The sequence below is a fragment of the Hyposmocoma kahamanoa genome, unplaced genomic scaffold (assembly GCF_003589595.1).
Source record: "Hyposmocoma kahamanoa isolate Upper Pololo Valley unplaced genomic scaffold, ASM358959v1 99599, whole genome shotgun sequence".
Lineage (NCBI taxonomy): Eukaryota > Metazoa > Arthropoda > Insecta > Lepidoptera > Cosmopterigidae > Hyposmocoma > Hyposmocoma kahamanoa.
Genome location: NW_020655960.1, coordinates 155,870 through 173,226, shown reverse-complemented (window position 1 = coordinate 173,226; position 17,357 = coordinate 155,870). Strand labels below are relative to the sequence as shown.

The following is a 17,357-nucleotide window of genomic DNA, read 5'->3' as shown; positions in this document are numbered from 1 at the left end:
AAAAAATACTATAAATGGTCAGAAATGAATTTATTGTTTCTCAAAGTATTCTCCGTTCCTGCACTTTTATACTAAAGAACCAATTTCGAAAACATTTATGCCACTCCTCCGTGACAATCTCTGAAACATATTTTTCATACTCTTCGACATCCTCTTCAGGTGATGAGAATCGTTGACCGCGTAACAGGTTCTTGGAAATAAATAAAAGTCACATGGTGCCAGGTCGGGACTGTACGCGGGATGGCTCATAAGATCAACGTTGTTCACCTTCAAAAATTAATTTGTCTGTCTGGCCGTGTGAGAACTAGCATTATCGTGGTGCAAGATGATACGGCGTTTACGGTTATTTTTACGGAGTTTGTCAATAACTTCCGCCCAACAAATGGTCGTGTACCAATCACTATTCATGGTACAACGATTTTCCAAAGCAACAGTAGTCACATGTCCAGTTTTATCAAAAAAAGAAGCAATCATCCGCTTAAAAGCACTTTGCACGCGCGTCACTTTGGTTGGTTTCGGCTCATCTCGAATCCATGTTTCGTTACCTGCTACTATGTCCCACACCAAATTTGACGCCCCTTCGTTGAATCTGGTAGCATGGCATTGCACCAAGTGACGCAATCCGTTTTTTGAACCTCAGTCAAATTGTGTGGGATCCACCGAGAGCACAGCTTTTTCACACCCAAATGTTTGTGTAGTATTGATTGTATTTGACTCATGCCTATGCCTAAAGATGCCCAAATCTTATGGCATGTCACATGCCTGTCTCTTTTGATCATACGGCGCACAGCATCGATGTTTTTGTTGTTCATAGCAGTGGACGGGCGACCATCACGAAATTCGTCACTGAGATTCACACGACCTCGTTTGAATTCTGCAAACCAGCTATAAATACTCGTCTTGCATGGTGCTTTATTGTCAAAAGCAGTTTGAAGCCGAGCGAGTCTCCGCTGAGCTGTTAAATTACACTTAAAGTCATAGAAAATCATACTACGAAATTTTTCAGGAGTTATAAATCCATGGTGATGTAGACAACCAATTACTATAATGACGCCACAATGTAAAAACAAGTGACAGTCAGATGAAACAAACTGTATTCTACAGGCAAAGAGTTCCAGTTTCTAATGTTGTAATTACTTTTTAAATATTGTTTATGTAAGTTCCGGAAACTTATAGTTTGCCCTATGTAAAAACCTTGTTGAAAATTCGAATTTTTGATCTTTTTGTTCGTATTTGTTTTCTAGCTCTAAGAATAAAAATACAAGATGGCGAGCCAACGCGTTCGGGAGTGTATCACAAAACAAAAGCTCATTTTTTTACAGATTTGTAGCCAACTTAACAGATTTTGGTGAATATACTTGCACAGCCAGAAATAAGTATGGAAACGCCACATATACATTTATTGTACTCATTTGGGGTAAGTGGCATTTAAAAAATACAATTAAGCGCGCATAAGACCTCTATTTCACCTGATGGAAAGTGAGGATGACGTCGACGATGTAGCGTGCACTTCTGTATAATGCTTTTTTTGAAAGGGTACAGTCATATAAAAAAAAAAAACTATAATTAAACTATCAACGCAAAAGTGGTGTAACCGAAATTTTAGTTTTTTTCTAATATACGAAATTTTAGTTTTTTTTTCTAATATATTTCTTTAAAAAGCTAAAGTAAATAATTATTTTATATTTAGATGCTATTTTCATGTATAAAAATATTAATAATTAAAAAAAATATACATGAAATTAGCGTAATAATAATTATTTACATTTGTAGAATTTAAAGTAACATTGTAGAAAAAAAAATAAATGTGGGTTACACCACTTATGCGCTGATAGCCTGAATTTTGAAAACCAAAGGTCAAAAAGAATGATACGGCAAAGAATGGTATGATGTAGATCGCCAATAATGTCTGTACTGTTTTTCTAGTTCCGCCATCTATACATTCGCCATTGAAGACTTCGCAAAGTGTAATATCAGGAAATAACATAACCCTGCAATGTGATGCTATCGGTTTTCCAGTACCTACTATTTTGTGGGAGTTCCGAGATCAACTAATTATGGAAAACACTACAGAGTTAAGGTACTCAAAACATTTCTTTTCAAAGTAAATACTGGCAAGTTAATACAGAACCCTGAAAAGACGGCGCGTTCTATTTGACATCCATCTTCGAATCAGTTGAAGATATTAAGTTCTTGAAATTTCCACAACATGGCCAAGGTCTCTATTGAATTTGTCAGTCTTTAATCTAGTTATAGAGCATAGGAGTATTTCATGGCTCAAGTCACAACCGTTACTTTCACCAAAGATTGAATATAGAAATTTCCTTAAGAAATTAAGAAATTTCCTTAAGAAGGCTCTTAAGGAAATTTCTATGCACTCGGCGTATTTTATAAACGCGATACAGACGCGTTCGAATAGTGCGTTCGATTCTGAAATCGATTCGAAATTTAAAAAAAAACGAATATTTATATTCTCCACTGGACCAGTCAACCGTGACCATGGGACATGTAAAGGGCCCGAAACGTTGGTTTGTTTGAAAAAACAAATGCACACTATGTAAATCCTAAAAAATAGTTTCATTTCCTGTACTCCACTAGAGTTTACTCTTAGAGTTTCATGTAGTTACTTCATTTAAAAAAGTAACTAAAATTAACAAACAATGTTAAAATTAGTGTATACTATCTCTTATCAAAATGCGCGACTACTGCGCGTATACGCGCAAATGACATACGCCGTCGTCGGCGTGTATAAAATACACCGTTTGCATTAGGTTCTAATAGATAGCCTCTCGATAGACAGATATTGTATCTTTCAGATTTAGTTACCATTTGTACCACTGTTTCTACAAATTATCTGTCAAGGTAAGTTGATGTTTCTGCTCATAATCTGACAAACCTTTGCAATGATGCCGTTTAATTCTTTATTTTTTACCTATTATCAAACTTTTGATTGTGTTACCGTTTAATTTATTTGTCAAACTTAGAATGCAGTACCATGTCGATGCCATACTTTCTCAAACTCGTATCTTATAAAGAGTAATTATTCAGATGGCAAAACTTTGTATTTATTTTAAATTTCTTATCAAGGGTTTTAATTTGGATGCATCACTTTAAGAATAGGTAAAAGCCAGTGAGTAAATATGAACGAAAAGGAGGAAATAAGAGACGATATATTGGTAACTTAAAAATAGGTACTTCATTTACCTCGCACTCAGCTATTATTTCAGACATTATTACAAACTAGTGTAAACGTCACGTTCTCCAAGATTCTTATACACGACTGAGGCGATGCCGCCGCGGGTTTCTGTGTGTGGCAGGGTTCATACGAACTCGTACATTACAAAAATTCCGTGTGTGTGGCTAGGGCATTAATATTATTATATAATTAATTATATTCTTTTGTTTATATCAGTTTCAATGAATATGGGAACATTTATATAAGCAACTCGAGTTCTAAGTACGAGGGTATGTACTCTTGCATTGCTGAAAACATTGCTGGGTTTGTGAAGAAATCTATTTACTTGAACGTCTATGGTAAGTATGAAAGTAAATAAAAAAATAACAATGGGGCGCACTATAAGTATCCGGAATGAACAAGAAAAAAATACTACAAATGGTCAGAAACGAGTTTATTGTTTCTCAAAATATTCTCCGTTAGCGTTAATGCACTTTTATAAAACATTTATGCCACTCCTCCGTGACAATCTCTGAAACATATTTTTCATACTCTTTGACAGCCTCTTCAGGTGATGAATATCGTTGACCGCGTAACTGGTTCTTAATTTTTGGAAATAAATAAAAGTCACAACGTGGCGGGACTGTACGCGGGATGGTTGATAAAGTCAACGTTGGTCACCTTCAAAAATTCATTTGTCTGTCTGGCCGTGTGAAAACTGGCATTATCGTGGTGCAAGATGATACGGCGTTTACGGTTATTTTTACAGAGTTTGTCAATAACTTCCGGCAAACAAATGGTCGTGTACCAATCACTATACGGTACAACGATTTTCCAAAGCAACAGTAGCCACGTGTCCAGTTTTATTATAAAAAGAAGCAATCATCCGCTTAGAGGTACTTTGCACGCGCGCCACTTTGGTTGGTTTCAGCTCATCTCGAAAGACCCATACGCTCGATTGCTGCTTTGTTTTGGGATCGTAACTATAAATCCATGTTTCGTCACCTGTTACTATGTCCCACACCAAATTTGCGCCCCTTCGTTGAATCTGGTAAGCATGGCATTGCACCAAGTGACGCGATCCGATTTTTGAGACTCAGACAAATTGTGTGGGATCCACCGAGAGCAGAGTTTTTTCACACCCAAATTTTTGTGTAGTATTGATTGTTTTGAGTCATGCCTATGCCTTAAGATGCCCGAATCTCATGGTATGTCACATGCCTATCTGTTTTGATCATACGGCGCACAGCATCGATGTTTTTGTTGTTTACAGCAGTGGACGGGCGACCATCACGAAATTCATCACTGAGATTCACACGACCGCGTTTGAATTCTGCAAATCAACTATAAATAAATAGTCGTCTTGCATGGTGCTTCATCGCCAAAAACAGTTTGAAGCCGAGCGAAGCTCTGCTGAGCTGTTAAATTACACTTAAAGTCGTCGAAAATCATACTAAGAAAATTTTCACGAGTTAAATCCATGGTCATTTTAGAAATTGGTTGTCTACATCACCATGGATTTAGGTGATGTAGACAACCAATTTCTAAAGTGACGCCATAATGTAAAAACAAGTGACAGTCAGATAAAACAAACTGTATTCTACAGCCAAAGAGTTCCATTTTCAAATGTTGTAATTACTTTTTAAATATTGTTTATGTAAGTGGCCAGTTCCGGAAACTTATAGTGCGACCTATGTATGTAGTGTAGTTTATATATATAATTTAGGTTTTATTTTTCAAATGCGGTAGACGTCACGACGTTCTTTCGCGCGCGATTGCTCGTGTTCGTTCTTATTACAACGGAAGAGCGTCCGTGTAAAAGGCAACCTTAGAACGCGCGATTGCGCGCGCGACTGTTGAGCGTGATCGCGTGGTTTTTCCCTTTTCCTTCCAACGTCTTTACACGTGCGCTCAATGCGCACGATTGCTCACTAGTATCACTCGCAATAGAGTGTCTGTGTAAAGCCCGCTAATGACTAGTTATAGACACATTAAATTTAAAGAACGGCATTGTAACATGCTGTAATTGTTTATCAGCGTGCGTGAACATAAACGCTTATACATATTTTATACCTATTTAATCATAACATATAGCATTACTGGACACGGGTCCCTAACCTTCCAGAGCCGCCTACAATTCTGCAAGACAACTACCCAGGCCCTTTTATAGCAACAAGTAGAGATAAAGTAATCGTGATTTCTTGCCGGGTGAACGGGAAACCCGAGCCTTTCGTTTCATGGACAAAGGACAACAGATATTTGGATAAAGGTTTGTATTAATTGATATTTAGAATAATCTACAATATTTATTTATTAAATATCATCGTGTTTTACTATTATGATACCTTTATGGTAATTAAAATGCCATTTTCATACATTGGAAAAAATCTTGCTCTCACCAAGACCTACCAACATTTTTTTACATTTGTTGTTCCGATTCAAAACCATAGATTTCGAATATGATATTGTGGTTGTGACACGGAGTTATAAATCCATTGTTCACAAAAAATTATATATTATTCTACAGATTCTCAATACAACATTGACGTCGATGGCACGTTAACAATAAAGGCTCCTTCGGAGGATTTAAACGGGTTGTACACTTGTATAGCAAAGAATGCGGTTGGAATGGCTAACAAAACTGTGTCTGTGCAAATATATTGTAAGTATATTGTTACCAGGGTCCGAAATTATCAATATAATTCTTTTGTTTGATATTAATCATGATAATAATTGTCTTCGATAATTATCCATCCTGGTTCATAGTTTTGTCTATTTAATTTTTAACTAAAAATGATAACAGAGAGAAAATTATATTACGCCGGCCACATACCCGTTTTCCGTTACACATATTCCGTTTCGAAATTCCGTTTGGGAATATCGGCATATAGTTTTGCAGCTTTCGAAATTCCTTTTCGAAGTACCGATAAAAACAAACTAAAAACAGGATTCCGACTATATATGGCCGGCCTAAACACGAAGAAAAATCTTTGCGAAAACGATTTGGTTTGTGCCTTGACATTTGACACGTTTGGATACGTCTCTAATGCACGGCTTTACTAGCGGTAACATTTTGTTTTTCCAAATAATTTTACCAAAATAAATAATTGATCTATAATAAATATCACTTCGAACCTGATTGTTACTACTTATAAAATAATAATAATGTACCCGACAACCTAACCCATTTTCTGGTGTTAAACTAGGGAATTCCCTGTACCAGAGCATCGGAATTATCTCCGAAGAACATCCGGACCAGAACCTGTTTAAAAAAGTGTCTTTCAATTCAATAATTTATGTGATAGTCGAGCGCTTTATTATTTGGACGTAGTTAAATAAAAAGAATCCAACGCACATCCAGTCACTTTCGAGATACGGCAGTTTGAAGTTTAAAAATGTTTCTCAGTTTCATTTTATTTTCAAAAGTTATGATGTCATATAACTCCAGAGATATTTGTTTATGTTTATATGATGTAATTTTTTGCTGATCTAAGAGGTTGGACTTTAGGAACCGTTTGGTACATATAACTCATTTTTTGATAATTTTGTGGATTGGATACTTTTTGCTTAACTGCGTCCATTTATGACCAATAAAAAATTGCTGAATTTAACCAAAGTGCCTAATTTCAGCTGTCCCCGCAAGAATGCAAGCGGACGAAACAATTTCTACAGAGACGGTATTGGAAGGAACCAACGTTGACATCGAATGCCCCATTCGCGCTTCTCACGCCGACAAAGTAAAATGGTACAAGGTTCGATTTCTTCTTGTGACATAGAGTTAATAAATGCTTTGTGCAAATTTAAAAATATTTTTATTTCTTAAACAAAAATTACATATCGAGTTCTTAGGTTTTCGCGATTGTTACACATAGGAAATGAAACTATTTTTATTTTAGTCAACCGTGACCATGGGACCTGTAAAGGGCGAAACGTCGGTTTGTTTGAAGAAACAAATATACGCGATTGAAATCCGGAAAAATGGTTTCATTTCCTAAAAAATTCAAGTTTATGAAAAAAAAAGAAACAAAAACAACATAAAACAGAACAGGTTCAAAAATTAAGTAGTGTTCATCGGAGGTATCAATATTATAGATAGAAACGTACTTGAGCAAACGTCACTGCCTGCCATGAATTTGCACCTTTTGGATAAGGCCACACTCGTAAAATGACAACTTTCCAGGAGACATTTAACAATATGAAGTTTGTCGATAACCTTTTTTTTTTGTTTAAATAGAAAAGTGTATATATATATATACACTTTTCTATATACATACTTTTTCTATATACATACATACATACATGTATACATATTTATATATTTAAAATATTAATTTACATATATTATATATACAGGCTGTATATTTGAAAGTGGGACATACTTACAGAGTGCGTTATATTCCTGATTCTGAACCGAAAGAAATAATAAACTAATGAACTTAAACTACTTTAGGTATCGAAATCTATGCACATCACTATTATTGCTCCGACGCAGCGGCGAGTGGCGACACGGCGGCGAAAAACAAAGCACAGGTCGCGGGTGGGGGCGCGAGCGCCCCCACTTACTTTACTTTACTCAGTGCACGCGCGACCTAGATCTAACAAAGATAGTAAATTATTTGCACTTCCGCTCGCCCGATCACAGCAAAACGGATATTTATTCTAACGTCGAATTGACTGAGATGGTGCGACTTTACGCGATAAGTGGTGATAGTGTGAGGGAAGCTATTGAAATGTTCGCAAATCGGAGTTTACGCGGAGGAGGTGAACAGTGTCGAAGTGTTGCGTGAGAGGATTATTTCAGCATTTTATACTGTGAGACAAAATGTGTTTGTGTTGTACAATATAAAACAAAATTTACTATGCCGTGCTAGACTATGCATTGTGGAACACGGTGGCCATTTTGAACACTTGCTCCGTAACACGTATGTGTAAATAAACTGCAAATAACGAAAAAATCAATCATTGTAAATAATTTGATTTCACATTTTTAACTACGCCAAAAACCTCAATTCTTATTAAATGACAACTAGTTACTAAATCATAAACTTATCTTTTTTAGTACGTAAAATATTTCGATGATAGTTCAAGTACAAAATAATTAACATAAGCTAAAACGTTAATGTGAAATCATTGTTAAGTATAGTTGCTGTCTTATTCGGCACTCGCTTGGTAGTATTCCCATTGCACTCGAAATCAAGCGTAAAGGGAAACGGTTTATTCCTATGTACAATTCAAAACACATTTTGTTGATTTATTTTTGTTCTATCCCATATCCTAATTTTATTTTAGTCTATGTTAAGTTGTAACATGATTTACTATGACATGTATGAATATGTCTCACTTTCAAATATACAGCCTGTATATTGTTTCATCAATCGCATTATTTTTATGACTTGTGATGAAATAAAAAAGCTTTTGACGTATTATTATATGTGGTTTTATTACACCAAGGAACGATATTAATATTTTAAAATATATAAAATTTCAGGACGCAAAGTTGATCTCAACTAGCCCCTTACAAATACAAAACATAACACGTCACGACGCATCAATGTACGCTTGCGTAGTATCGAACATGGTTGCGTCTATGCATTCTTTAGTGCACCTTAATGTTGAATGGCCGCCGCAGTTTATTGACAACTTAACAGATAACATTGAGGTAGTAAAGGGAAATGACAATTATTTTAATTGTGATGTTGATGCGAAGCCAGCAGCTAAGGTAATGAATGTATTTTATAAAATTATGCGTAACTTTGTAAACAAAACCTTTTAGACGTCATCTCTCCGACCACCCTGTATAAATGCGATAAATGAATGCCATTAAAACCTAGTACGGCCGTAGCATAACCAACAGACGTTTTTTTTCTAGTGTCTTAAAATTTTTTTCACGTAACAAGATCAGTGCATTATTCATGTTAAAATTTATTTTACTCTTTTCTTTTAAATCGTAGTATTCTGCAATATATATGTATTAAATGCAATTGCAAATGCTATTTGTTCTTTTAATAGTGATTGTGTATGTTACGCATACAAAGTTTTTTTCTGATATCAAGTGACGGAAGAAACAAGTCAAGCGACTAATGGTGCCGTAAGAGTAGTAGTGCCATTTAGAGCTTTAATCGCAAAGATCTGGGGGGCACTGCCACTGCGCCCGTCACACTAAGACATAAGTTGACACGTCCCATGTGTCTGTAATTTCACCAGCATCCTTACCCTTCAAAACTGGAACGCTGTAATGCTCACATTATGCTTGGCGGCAGAAATAGGTAAGGTGGCAGTACTTCCCTGGACGAACTCTTTCACAAGGAGCTCTACAGTTACAAAAATATCTGTATATCATTTCCAAGGTGTTTATGAAATCTTCTTTTCAGGCAAAATGGTATTTCAATGCCCGTCCACTAGTTGGTCAAGACAAGAAAATTCTCAAGTTAATAGATATACAATTACGTCATACGGGAGTTTATAAATGCGTCGTTGGTAATTTACACGGTACCGTTGCGAGGCAGTTCACTTTAGATGTTTTGGGTTTGTATTTTAATGGCGCTGCAACAACTTTTAGGGTCGTATTCCAGAACTCTACTCAATGCTCAAGTCAGGACTTGAGAAGACTTGAGTATGATTTCAAGCACTGGAAATACGACCCTAATGGCAAGGACTTGAATATGATTTTCAGTGATGTAAATCATACTCAAGTCCTGACTTGAGTATTGCAGTGAGCACTGAAAATCATACTCAAGTCCTTGCCAATAGGGTCGTATTTCCAGTGCTTGAAATCATACTCAAGTCTTCTCAAGTCCTGACTTGAGCATTGAGTAGAGTTCTGGAATACGACACCAAGACTCCCTTAAGGTAGCAAGTTTTGAATTGTAGATTTTAAAGACTTTCGTGCTCATTTACTAGTTACAGGTTTTTTGCCACTATATTTCTTTTTATTTTCCCGATGTTTCGGAACGGTTACACGCTCCTTGGTCACGGGTTGAGTATGTAATTTGTGGTAATCTTTAAGCTTTGGATCGTCGGTGACACGAGAGTCCATTGCCCTGAAACTTTTTTTTATAATATCAAGTAACGGAACGAACGAGTCGTGCGCCTGATGGTAAGCGACGCGCCTGTCCATAACAGTTGCAGTACCACTCAGAGCTTTAAATCGCAAAGATCTAAAGGGCACTGCCACAGCGCCCGTCACCCGGCGACATAAGTTGACAAACCCCATGTTCCTGTAATTTCACCAGCACCCTTAACCCTTCAAAACCAGAACACAGTAATGCTGACATTACTGCTTGGCGGCAGAAATAGGTAAGGTGGCAGTACCACCATGGACGAATTCTTTCACAAGGAGTTCTAGTGCTACTAAATTTTTATTTTCCAGTGCCACCGTTTATATCCGATTTCGACGTATTGGATGTCCAGCTACTGGAGGGCACTAACGCAACACTCGAATGTGACGCTAAAGGTTTGCCTAAACCTAACATCCAATGGAGTTACAAGTAAGAAAATTCTTCTTTTAACGTTCCATCTAGTTTTAAGTTAAGTATATAATAATGATTGTATATAATTTCATTGTCACTCCCTCCGTGGCCGAACGGTTATCATGGTGGAGTGGCGCAGAGGTCCCGGGTTCGATTTCCGGGCCGAGAGAAATATTTGTATGGCCTACATTTATTTCTTTCGTGAGTTTGGGTGAAAATTGTGGTTGGCTGTGTGTGTGTGTCCAGTGCACCCGCGATACAGGGTTACGGGTTACCGTAGTGCGGGGTTATGAGCGTGTGCGTTATTATTATTGTTATTGTATATACATATACAGATCACTATTAGAGATATACGAAACAATGAATGATATAGTGAAGAGATCAGACGTATATACATATAACACTAGAAATCATTGACTGTATAGAAAGCCGAAATAGTAACTGTACTATTTCGAAGACGTAGACAGGTTAGTTGTTGGCACTGGCCAGCAACTGACATGTGTCTACGTCTCAGTATATTCCAAAAATATTCTGTATTTATTGTAATAAAGATTATATCTCTAACTATGGAGGGCTGTTCCATTCGGTGGTGTGGGAGAAACATCAAAACATCTAATTACGAAACGAACAGAATCACATTTCATAGGTAATTAAATATGTAATTTTTCAATTTTCGTCTAAACAGTCTTAAACTGGTCGATTTGAAGTGAAACAATTGACGACACCCATCAGTTGTTTCGAGTCGTGGCCAATCGGAGGGCAATTTGTTACAGTAATGATTTTTTGTAAACTATTCTAGTTTCCAAAAAATTATATGACATTTCGTCTCTACTTGTGGTCAGATAAGTACTCGATGCTAGAAATAAACATAAACTAGTGACCCCCAGATCTTTGCAATGGCGTGATACTAACCCCAGGAGTATTACTTTCATTACTTGATATAATAAAAAAACACTATTTTACAAAAACTGTCTAATACTTTTCTTCTCCAGCAACACGAACTGGCATCTCCAAAACTCGTCCCTCACAATCTACAACGCATCAGTTGACTCTGAAGGCACATTCCGTTGTGATGCAATGAATAAAGCTGGTGCTACTTATATTGTGTATCGAGTTTTTATAGTGGCACCTGCAACGGTGGAGGATGTGGTCGTATACAGACAGGGGGAGAACGGTGGAGAGACTGTACAGAGTGTTTTGGAAGTTGAGGTACGAAATAATATTTATAAATTTATTATACAGACGTGGTATCCTGATTGACGTACCGCCCCATAAGTAGACTGCACCTGTGATGTTTTCCGAATTATATGCGAAATTTAATATGAAATTTACCATCAGATTTGCGGTGGCGGTGAAATAAAATGTCGTGAGGCATCGAGTATATAACCAGAAATAGAGACGAAATGTCATTTAATTTGTTTGAAAACTATTCTGTCAAATCATTACCGTGACATTTGCGCTCCGATTGACCAGCACGTCAAATCGACCAGTTTAAGTTTGCTATAATAGACGAAAATTGAAAAATTACATATTTCAATTTTTAATTACCGATGAAATGTGATTCCGTTTGTTTTATAATTAGATGTTTTGCTGTTTTTCCCATACCACCAAATGCAACAGCCCCCCATAGTTAGAAATACAGTATTTATTACTTTATTTATTATTACTTTATTATTATTTATTTAGGAATATACGTAGACGTACACACAGATCAGTTGTTGGCGCTGTACTATTTCAGCTTTCTAATTTGTGATTTCAGTGCAAATGGGAGTTGATATTTCAAAGTGATGTAAGGTCCATTTGCCTGATGAGTTGCCAGGGATGGATTATTTCGTCTCTATTTTTGGTTATACACTCGATGTCGTGAGAAAACCTACACACATCTGCAAAGCAATTTAATGGTGTGTGTGAAGTTCTCAATCCGCATTAGGCCCGCTTGGGAATTATATTCTACATTCTATTCACTAAATAAAGCTTTATTCTCGCTTAAAAATAATATTGTCAATGCGTTTCGTTTGAATGTAGCAGATTGCATATGAACTCGAGCATTACAAAAATTTCCGGCCGCAGAACGCTCCCGCTACGGCCTCTGTGTGGCCAGAGCAAACTACATGAATCTTATTAAACAACCTTTTATTTACATATATGCGCCAGACTATTGCAAACAGTGAAATGCTTGTATGTTAGTGTGTAACTTTAATTAAGGTTAGCAGTGCAAGTTAATCTAGGATACCTAAACTAAGTAAAATTGTTTACTTGTATCTTAGATATCCGACTACAGTCCAAGCTCATTGCGAAAGGTCTCTGCCAAGCATTGGAACTACTTCTAGAGTCGGCAGACTAAAGCACATACATAAAAAAGTGCTTCATTTGTTAATGTATAATTATATATATTTTTGTGTTGTTTTTAGTGTTGGAAGTTAAATAACCTCTAGAATAAAGTTCGAAATTTATGAAGTGCTCGTAACAAATGAATTTGACTTATGTGCTTTAGCCAGTAGATGCATTAATTTAAATAGATGACGTTTGATTTTGAGTTATGTGTTTTAGTCCGCCGACCCTATTATGTAGACTAACTTTTATTATTATAGCATTCGGTAACAATAAAGGAACATATGTATGTATTATCGTGATGATATCACCACGTCGCAATCTCTGTCGGATTTTTTGGTGCGGTTGCTCCACAGATTAAACATTTTTATTGAATGTCAGAATTTTTCATCACCATGTATTCAATTACTTTTTGTGAAATTACTCCACTAGTTTGTTTTAATTATTAATACAAAAATCGTACACTTAGAAAATTCTTCGATCCGGCCGGATTTTTTGGTGGTGAAACATTCTAACGTTCAATAAAAATTTAATTACAGTTAATAGCGACATCTCTTCAACGTCAACTGGGTGACGAAACACTTTCGTAGATTTCTCTTAGATGGCGTTACGGCTAAAAAGTCGTTGAAAACCAAATACGAAGATCCGACAACAAACACAGATAAATTCGTGAGGTCCTCTGATTCGTTCCGTGGCTTAGTTGGCATAGCGTCTGGCACTGGAAGTGTTCAATCTCTGTATTAATAATTATACTTCTATAACATTGACTTACAAATAAATGGACGACGAGTCCAATACAAAAACCACGAAAAAAATGTTCCAAGTCAACCTATTTAAACGTGTAAAGGAATATGAAAAAGCTAAAACGTTGAATTTAAATTGTAATGTCATCGCAGTACTGTCTAATTTTGCTTGCTTCGCTGTCAGTCGAACAAACGAAGACTAAAGCGTGAATGACGCTCTGTATACGATTTTAACGCCCTATAAGTTCGGACACTCTTTAGCGCGGACCCGACGTCCATATAATTGTAAGTCAATGTTCTATAAAGTTTTTATTTTGGTGATGTCTGCATATTTATTTATTTTCAAGCATACGAAGTTTTACAGCATTCACATTTCAGTTGGACACGCGCGTCAGGTTATCCTGCACATCATCAGGACATCCCACGCCGACGATTCAATGGATCCACAACGGAATCAAGCTCAGTGAAAATTCTCCAAAAATTACTTACGCTGATTTAGTCCTGGATAATGTGCACGTCAAACAAGGCGGAATGTACAGTTGTATTGTTTCTAATGAAGGTGGTATGGATGAAATTGACGTTAAAGTTGAAGTTTTGGGTAAATTCTTTTGATAATATGTCACGTACTTAAATTGTGGCCTTGTTGAGAACGCTTTATTCTAAATTCACTATTATTAGAGCTCAGGGGGAACGCGTTGAAACCCTTACAGTAGCAGATACACACACTCTAAACAATTGGTCGAATTTTGTACAGGATCGAAAGACAGGAAAAAGAAGCATAAAATATCCTTTTCTATAGTACTTCCATTAATCAGCTAGGATTAACAAAAAAGTACTAAAATGTCGTATACTCATTACAAATAGTAATAATGGTAATAATAACGCACACACTCAACATAGCCCCGCATTAGGGTAACCCTGTGTCGTGGATGCCATGGGCTCACACATAGACAACCACAAATTACACCCAAACTCACGAGAGAAATAAATGTAGGCCATACTAATATTTCTGACGACCCGGGAATTGAACCTGGGACCTCTGCGTGGCAGTCCGGCCATAGTAGCCACGTAGGCAGATGAAATCAAGATGAGAATAGAAGACGGAGTCACAGGCATAATTATTTTTCAAATAAGTTGTTATTCTCCTTTCAGAGCCACCAAAAATCTTCCATGCCCTTTTCCAGCCTGCGTCAAACGGACCAACGAAACTAGAGCTTATATCAGACCAGTCATTCTCTTTACACTGTCACCCTTACGGGAATCCGTTACCGGCAGTGTACTGGTTTAGAAATGGACAGCCATTAACGTTGTTTGATGACAGTATGATCCGCCAGGATTATGGCGAAGTGCTGACCGTTGATAGGGCTAGGTAATTTTTCATTGTTACTTGGCCGCCTCCCGCTCCTTGCAAGGCCGACGAACGTGAGAGTAAGAGTTTCAATCAATCAGGACCTCGTTATCTGAAACAGATCAATTTTTTTGTCTATAATGCTTTTAATATCCTTTAACCTATAACCTTTCTCCTGTTTTGCAGCTTGAACAGTCGTTTAATAACTTTATTTATACAAAAAACTGACCTCAAAAGTTCCTGGAATTAGTATATTTGCCAAGTTTTATTGAAATCGATTACCGGAAAGTGCGCGAAACCGGATTCTTTCCCTAGTTTGCCACCCTTAGAGGTGGAATATTTTCTTCAAATTCAAATGGGACCAATGCTGAAGTATCCTCTTTCAAACAAAAAAATGAGTTTTAGAGATTAAAATCGGTTCACAAATGAGTTATCGCGTAATTTAGGTATACAAAAAAATACAGTCAAATTGAGAACCATTGGTTAAAAACAGAATATTTCTTTTTTGTACCAACTTCTTGAGCTTTCATAAATGTGAACACTTTGGATATGAAACTACTATTATGCTGCAATAACCCGTATTCGAAGCGAGCAAAATTCTTCCGCCTCCGCGACTCCCGCGCCTCATACCGTAAGATGACGAAAAGGTTCGATCGTGTCACACGCGCCGTGCAGTTTACGTATTTGTAAAATCATTTATGCTATAATCATTCTGTCACCTCACGTTGTTGAATCTTTAATTAAAAATATTTCCGCGTATTGCATATTGGAATCTACACTTTTTCTTTTCGGATATAAATCGCTAATATTTGTTATTTCAAACATGAAACGTTTTAAGCGCTTTAAGATAGGTTACGATACGGTTTGTCGGAAAGAATAAATATATGCGATGTGGATTCGAAAAAATATAGTTTCATTTAACAATTTTTTATTTGTTTTAAAGCCCGTTATAAAAATCCAAGAAAAATTTTAAAGTGGCGGACAGTCCAGGTGGCTCTAACTCCATTTTCGGTCATGATGACTATAGCCTCCTTTACACAGTCACTCTATCACGCATGATCAGGAGCATACGGGATTGCGCGCGGAAAAGCCTGCAGGCGCAATCGTGCGCGATCACCTGTTTGAATTTTTTTAAGCTAACGTTCTTTCGCACGCAATTGCTCGTGTTCGTTATTACAACAAAAAGAGAGATCGTGTAAAGGCCAGTAGCGCAGGATAAACTTCAGGACAATTTTTCCCTTTTCCTTCCAACGTCTTTACACGTGCGCTCAATCGCGCTCGATTGCTGTATCACGCGCAATAGAGTGTCTGTGTAAAACCCGCTTATGATTATTGCATTTCAGATTCGATCAAAGCGGAAATTACACTTGTGTTGCCAAAAATAAAGTTGGTGAAGCTAGCTTGATCTACCTCGTCGATGTCTTAGGTAATTTTACTTCCTTTATTCCCACTAGTTCTGTTGTATAGATCTGTTGACAGGCCTACTGATACTTTTCTTCCCATTTATTCTGTTAACAGAACATTGAGATTTACGATTCCCAGTAGTTCTGTCAGTTCTGTCCGATTATTCCCACTAGTTCTAACGTTCAGTTGATAGAAGCACTGGTATTTTCTTCCGATTCCCAGTAGGTCTGTCGAACTTGTTATCTAATACAGTATTTTATAAAATTTCAAAGAAATGTTCTAGTATCCTTGCGTTTAGTTTTAATTTTCTACGTACTTGTAATGAAATTTATATGTCACTGAAGGAAGGACGGACCGACAGGGACAGACCATGTGGTCTAAAATATGTTACTCAGAAAATTACTAGGATAATTAGATAAATTTAGTAGCACGTTAGTTTGAATTTAATTTTTCAGTACCACCCCCAACACCTAAAGAAAGTTCCAAGGTAATAGCAACTCGTACGGGCAAGTTGTTAACCCTTTCTTGTCCCGTGGAAGGCAGCCCCTTGCCGGAAGTCATGTGGATCAAACATCCGTACACTGAAATCAATGGCGATACTCCCAAAGTGACACTGGCAGATAATAATTATACTTTGGTAAGTCTATAGACTATATATGGTAGGCTATGTATGGTGGTGGTAGATCTTAAATTTACAAAACATATAATTTTACAATTCACACAGATAACGGTGTTGTTTTTGAAGCTAGCCTAGGTGACGAAGTAGAAAGTGCAAAAACCACGTTTTAATTAAATCACCACGCCATCTATTGGTTTTACTCTGAACTATATACATGCTCTTTGCAAGTGCAAGGGTTTATTATAAACGTTTTAAATAGGCACTAATC

General features: G+C 36.8%; 1 protein-coding gene across 1 annotated transcript in view; it reads left to right on the top strand.

Annotated features, from left to right (window-relative positions):
- LOC113239125 (hemicentin-1-like) overlaps positions 1 to 17,224 on the top strand; it is a 61,172-nt gene extending 43,948 nt beyond the window's left edge. Inside the window, exons 23-37 of the mRNA XM_026475991.1 lie at positions 1,323 to 1,417; positions 1,927 to 2,080; positions 3,413 to 3,534; positions 5,301 to 5,444; positions 5,703 to 5,837; positions 6,806 to 6,927; positions 8,664 to 8,894; positions 9,547 to 9,700; positions 10,545 to 10,662; positions 11,637 to 11,853; positions 14,097 to 14,316; positions 14,871 to 15,087; positions 16,410 to 16,492; positions 16,926 to 17,107; positions 17,195 to 17,224. Of these exons, the coding sequence (XP_026331776.1) occupies positions 1,323 to 1,417; positions 1,927 to 2,080; positions 3,413 to 3,534; positions 5,301 to 5,444; positions 5,703 to 5,837; positions 6,806 to 6,927; positions 8,664 to 8,894; positions 9,547 to 9,700; positions 10,545 to 10,662; positions 11,637 to 11,853; positions 14,097 to 14,316; positions 14,871 to 15,087; positions 16,410 to 16,492; positions 16,926 to 17,107; positions 17,195 to 17,224 (2,224 nt within the window). The remainder of the gene's footprint in view (positions 1 to 1,322; positions 1,418 to 1,926; positions 2,081 to 3,412; positions 3,535 to 5,300; positions 5,445 to 5,702; positions 5,838 to 6,805; positions 6,928 to 8,663; positions 8,895 to 9,546; positions 9,701 to 10,544; positions 10,663 to 11,636; positions 11,854 to 14,096; positions 14,317 to 14,870; positions 15,088 to 16,409; positions 16,493 to 16,925; positions 17,108 to 17,194) is intronic.
- Positions 17,225 to 17,357: the final 133 nt, after the last annotated feature.